At 36.4% G+C, this 6,000-nt stretch overlaps 2 protein-coding genes across 3 annotated transcripts in view; one reads left to right on the forward strand and one right to left on the reverse strand.

Moving 5' to 3' along the window:
- LOC133546178 (gastrula zinc finger protein XlCGF57.1-like) overlaps positions 1 to 6,000 on the forward strand; it is a 206,690-nt gene that overhangs the window by 190,509 nt on the left and 10,181 nt on the right. Inside the window, exon 1 of one of the 2 annotated variants that reach the window (XM_061892044.1) lies at positions 4,542 to 5,200. The exons of the other annotated variant lie outside the window; for it this stretch is intronic. Within the exon in view, the coding sequence (XP_061748028.1) occupies positions 5,102 to 5,200 (99 nt within the window). The 5' untranslated portion in view covers positions 4,542 to 5,101. Of the gene's footprint in view, positions 1 to 4,541; positions 5,201 to 6,000 lie in introns of those variants that run through there. 2 annotated transcript variants of the gene reach the window in all.
- LOC133546175 (zinc finger protein OZF-like) overlaps positions 1 to 6,000 on the reverse strand; it is a 396,978-nt gene that overhangs the window by 70,919 nt on the left and 320,059 nt on the right. The gene's annotated exons all lie outside the window — the stretch shown is intronic.

Below are 6,000 nucleotides of genomic sequence, written 5' to 3' on the forward strand. Positions count from 1 at the left end.
ATGAAAATGATGTTGATGAAGCATATGAACATTTCTTAAACACGTTGATTTTTTTTATGACAAACATTGTCCATGGAAACAACTCAGTAGAAAGCAGAGAAAGAATAATCAACCATGGACGACAAAAATATTTAAAAAGCTTCTAATAAGAATACATTATATCGAAAATGTATAACACAAGCAAGTACAAAAGGTATAAAAACAAGCTAACTAGCATACTACAAACATGTAGAAAATAATATTACAGTCAATTATTAGACTGACACAAAAACAATATGAGAGCAACATGGGGGCATCCTCAATAGCTTTATTAAAAATGGTACTAAGAGGGATTGGCCCCAATTCTTCAAAGACACACTGATAGAATACAATACAATGAATAATAAAAAAACAGGAGTTGAACATGATCAGTAAAAAGTCTGATTAAAAAGGTGTGTCCTTAGCCCTTTTAAAAAATACATCAATGGTTTCTGCAGTCCTGAGGCTCTCTGGCAGGCTGTTCCACAGGTGGGGGCCATAAGAGAATATAACACCCACTCTCTGTCAAATAGTCAAAAACAGATCAATCAAAATGGTTTATGACCTCTAAGCCACGCCCCTGGCTTCCGGTGTGATCAATAGGTCACTGACAGTATGATTTGACTGATCAATCCATTAAAGATGACCATGTATTTTACAGTCTGATACTAACAGTCTGATTTGTCAGATGTCAGTTGTTTTGAAAATCTATGAAGGACTTGTCTGTCATCTCTGTACATCTAATATATTTCATTTAACAGTATTGTGTATGTCAACTATACACTCTATACAATTCTTAAAAAATGGAGAGGCTACTATGTTAGACGTGTTAATGTGTGTGTGTGTGTGTGTGTGTGTGTGTGTGTGTGTGTGTGTGTGTGTGTGTGTGTGTGTGTGTGTGTGCCCACCCAGGAAGGATAGAACAATGTCTTGTGCTACCATGAGGGTTTGTGTGGGCTCAGTTTGTTCCTTGCGTGCAACTTCAGAGTTGAAACAAACACATTAGGAAAAGTTCTGTTTATTTCTCATAAAAGTCATTATAATGTGTCTTGCAGACGTCTGTGAAGAACATCTTCTCTCTGAGCAACAGGAGTGGAGCTTCAGGATGGTGAAGGAGGAGCCTCAGCCCTCTTACTTGAAAGAGGAAGAGAAGGACCCACTCTTCCTCCATTTTAAAGAGGAAGAGGAGGTACCAGAGACCCCACACTTTATAAAGAAAGTGAATGATCCACTGACCCCCAACATTAAACTGAACATGGAGGAGCCACTGACCGACCACTTTAAAAAGGAAGAAGAGGCGCCACAGACCTCCCACATTAAAGAAGAAGAGGAGGAACACAGCCTTAGTCAGGAGGGAGAGCATATTGAAGGACTGATGTTCCCAGTGACTGGTGTCCCTGTGAAGAGTGAAGATGATGAGGTGAAAGGTGAAAGTGAGGAGAGGGGAGGGGGGGAGCCTCCAAGCAGCAGCTCAACACAACACATGACAACAGAAGCTGATGGAGACCACTGTGGAGGATCACAAGCAGACAAGCTCTTAGCTCCACTATCAGATAGTGAGGACACAACGTCACACTCTCCTGACACTGATGATGAAGACTCTAAAGATGATAAGACATGTCACACTGACAACACTCACTTCACATGTCCTCACTCTCACAAAACTTTTAAATACCATTGTCGTCTAAAATCACACATGAGAACACACACTGGAGAAAGACATTTTTCGTGTTCAATCTGTGGTAAAGATTTTACTCAAAGGTACATTTTGAAAATACACATGAGAACACACACCGGAGAAAAACCTTTTTCCTGTTCAAGCTGTGGTAAAGGTTTTACACAAAGTCAACATTTGAAAGTACACATGAGAACACACACTGGTGAAAAACCGTTTTCCTGTTCAACCTGTGGTAAAGGTTTTACAAGAAGTACAGATGTGAAAGGACACATGCAAATACACACTGGTGAAAAATCACTTTCCTGTTCAATCTGCAACATAAGTTTTCGTCACCGATCAACCCTTGAAGCACACACGAGAAGACACCCAGGAGAGAAAGTGTTGAGTTGCAGTGTGTGTGGTGAAAGATTGTCTTCTAAGTACCAGTGTAAGAAACACAAGTGTGCTGGTGAGAACAGCAGCAGCAAATGAAACTGCAGGATTTGAAATAAACTGTCCAGACTTTCATTTTGACTTTCTAACAACATCAGCACATATAACATGTGTGACATTGTTGTTTGTGTAACACAATCTTGTTAACATGCTTCTATATTTATACAACATTTTAGCAGCCCATTGCATGCATTAATATGCAACATTGTTTACTTTTATATTGACATCAATTACAAAAGGAACAATTTTTCTAAGAAGGCCAGTAAATCCAAAACAGTACAAAACATGTGATACATTCAAATTACATTTAGTGTACATATATTTTATACAAAATAATTTCCTTTTAAAATGTGTGACTGTATGTGTAACATTATTTGTGTAATACTATTCTAATATGCTTCTACATTTATGGATTAGATATTTTGTATTAGTGTTTTTTTTATTTAGTCGAGTACCTGCATTAATATGCAACATTGTGTACTTTTATTAAAAATTGAACAGACAATTTGACTGAAAAGGTGAGAGTAAACAGTACAAGACATATTTGACATACATTAAAAAATGTAAGTGTATATATATTCATCATACAATATTAGACTTATTCATAATAGTGTTTTTTATAGGTGTTTGAAATATTGAAGTGTGACATTTTATTTCTAATAATTAATCATCCCATAGATAAGCACCTTTATATGATATACATATGTACTGGTTCACATCTGAAACATCTTCTGGACCACTTCAGGAAGCATATTATTATTTACTTTATACATCATTTGAACAGTTGTCTTTTATACAATTTTAAAATGTGTGATTTTATGAATCATTTGTTGGGTCTCTATAATCCATTTTATTAATTATTTTTATTAATTTATTTTATTTTATGATGATTGTGTTGTGATTGTTTTACATGTATGTCCCCAGACCTTTATGCAATATAAATATTAAATGAAATGTCTGAATTGTTTATGGAGGGATGGTTTTGTTTTTACAAAGTTTTTACATTTGTGGATGAAACACAAATTTCAATTATTGTGTTTTAAACATATGTTGTTGTTTTTTTTTTTGTTTTTTTTAAGATCCCCAAAACATTATCAATTTCAGAAAACAAGTTTGGAGTGTCAAGCAAAAGCCAATATTGTACATCATCCCACAGAGATTTACTTTGCAAACATTCTTAAAATAAACGGTTTATTTTATTTCTCTTCAGCAGAAAGAACAAGTGTTGTCTTCAATTGCAAAACATCTTAAACGTTTTTTTAAGTGGTCAATTCTGGGTTTATTTATTATTTTTTTTTTTCATTAACTCCTTTGCCTTTGGTTATGAGTATTTTTTTTGTTTGTTTTGTTCCAGAGAAAATACAGCAAATAGGAAATAGTAAATAATTGTCTAATTTCAGAGTTTCAAATCTGTAATATTGTGTCCTTCCACCAAAAGCCCAGAAAGTTTAGAAAAAGTTCTGAAAAACATTGCATGCTGTATTTAGAATATTTTGAACGGAGACCTTTATAATTGTTTTTTAAATATTTTCATCTATTCGCACGTCGTACTTCATTAAGAGCATCAGCGAAAAAATGCCTTTTTCAAACCATTAGGGTTGCCAACACCCAGACTTTGAAATTAGGGACATCTTGCAGGCAGTCGGAACATTTTTCGTGTCTCTTATAAAATTTGGGTTACCCCTATTTCAGTCCGGGCCTGAAAAAATGCTTCAAAAATGCTTAAAAATGCCAAAATGCTTAAAAATGCCAAACTGCTTAGAACAATCAACTTAACACCTCCACTAGACCACTGTTGCACTTACTGTAAGTCCTATCCATACCATAATCACAAGAAAATTGTATTCTTCAACCATACAATTATTTTTCCAAAATGTGCAAAACATAGGGTGATTTTTTTTAAAAAAACAATTGGGATGGGTGCTGGATCAAAACTGAGCACTTACAAGAACAAGAAAGAAAGAGAGGTCCGCGCACACCGCCACAGCAGTGTGAAAAAGAGCGCTTGCTAAACGTCATACTTAAATAAAATGAATCCTGATCAATGTAAAATGTGCAAAACTGAACATTTGCAGTTTCTTCAAAAACATTTGCCATTAAACAGCTGGCACACAAGGACCAAACAGAAAGGTTGATAATATGGATGTTAACAATGTCCATGTGAATGTCCATATAAGACAAAAGTCAATGGCCGTAAATGTCCTTCATGGAGTGTTAGGGCCAGGGGACGTCCTGGTGACACTTCTGATTGATCATAAAGAAAAGAAGAACAATAGGAAAAACGTATTAAGACTATGTTAGAAGCACAGCCTGTAGGGGAAAAAAAAAATAATAAAATATATATATATATATATACAATAAAAATAAAATAAAAAGCTTATTCACTCACCTATTTTTTTCTTCAGAGAAACTTTCTGCTGCTCTTCCTGCGGCCACAAAGAGCGGTCCTAGTGCCCTCCATGTATCCTAACCGCCATTCAACAAACAAAGAAGACGAGCGACGAAGCCAAGTTGGAAGTGGTCCATTGAAAAGTTGATAGGACAACCTCCTGTACTGTAGAATGTAGTATGGACCACAGGACAGGACGAAGAAGTCCCGTTAAGAAACAGTGGAGGCTTAAGATGCTCTACTAGTCTGCTGGAAATCCAAAGAAGACGAAGGAGTAAAAAGCAAGATGGCGTTTGACGGAGAAGGCCTAAACGTGGCCACTGGCCATTATTGTTTCTCTATTTGTATTTAGTGCATACATGTACGCATATATGTGTCGTGTAGTAGATGAAACATTCTTAGTCATTGTTTGTATCCGGATACATTAGTCTGAGCGCACTTTATCGCCTCTTGTGCTAGTTAGCTTAGCTTGTTAGCTGCTAACAGAAGACACAGAAGTTATCAACACATCGCTAAGTAGAGATCAAGTGTGAGAGTAAAGTGTTGTGATTGTGTGAAAATGTGCCAAAGAAGGATAGCAAAGTATGAGGAGGAACTTTGTCCAACAAAAGAGGAGAAGGAGCGACAACATCAACTACTGGACGCTGTTTTCAAGAAACATCAAATTGTGTTACACAGAACAGGTTTGTTGACTTCTTACTCTCACATCTTTACCAACTTTATATTTCATAATTAACACTCTTTTTCAACAGAAGATGCTTTTTCTTGTGGGGATGATGCAATGCTTTGATTTAGATTCTTCATGAAAAGGAGACAGTTTGAGGGTGATGTTCCTCTCAGTTTGTAACAATGTGTGATTGATTGATTGAAGGAGTTATGAGAAGTTTGCATAGGAAAGGGTACACTTTCATCACGGTACACATTCACTGCTGCAAGAAAGCCTGAGATGCTTTCAGTTGAAATATATTTGAACTCACACAGTACTATGTAGAAAGTAGCATTTCAAATACAAATATACTGCAGGAAAATATACTTCAAGTAGGTAAAAGGCTTTGTATTCCCAGTTACGAGTAGCCGCAACCTGTAATGTATTTTCTTTTTGATAGGGTGTTCCACATTTTGGTGATATAGAAGGCACACAAATCAGAACCTTTTTTGGAGTGAGATCTGGGTTGAATGTGATTTTTACAACTGCCTTTGGTGTTGTAATGGTGAATATATTTTACATTTTTGAAATATTTAAACAGGTACATGGCATACTTGCCAACCCTCCCGATTTTCCCGGGAGACTCCCGAATTTCAGTGCCCCTCCCGAAAATCTCCCGGGACAACCATTCTCCCAAATTTCTCTCGATTTCCACCCGGACAACAATATTGGGGGCATGCCTTTGCTGCCTTTGTTGTTCTCAGCAACTGGTCGTATAATATATGCGGCTTTTACACACACACACACACACACACACAAGTGAATGCAAGGCATACT

Source organism: Nerophis ophidion, linkage group LG29 (assembly GCF_033978795.1).
Source record: "Nerophis ophidion isolate RoL-2023_Sa linkage group LG29, RoL_Noph_v1.0, whole genome shotgun sequence".
Taxonomy (NCBI): domain Eukaryota; kingdom Metazoa; phylum Chordata; class Actinopteri; order Syngnathiformes; family Syngnathidae; genus Nerophis; species Nerophis ophidion.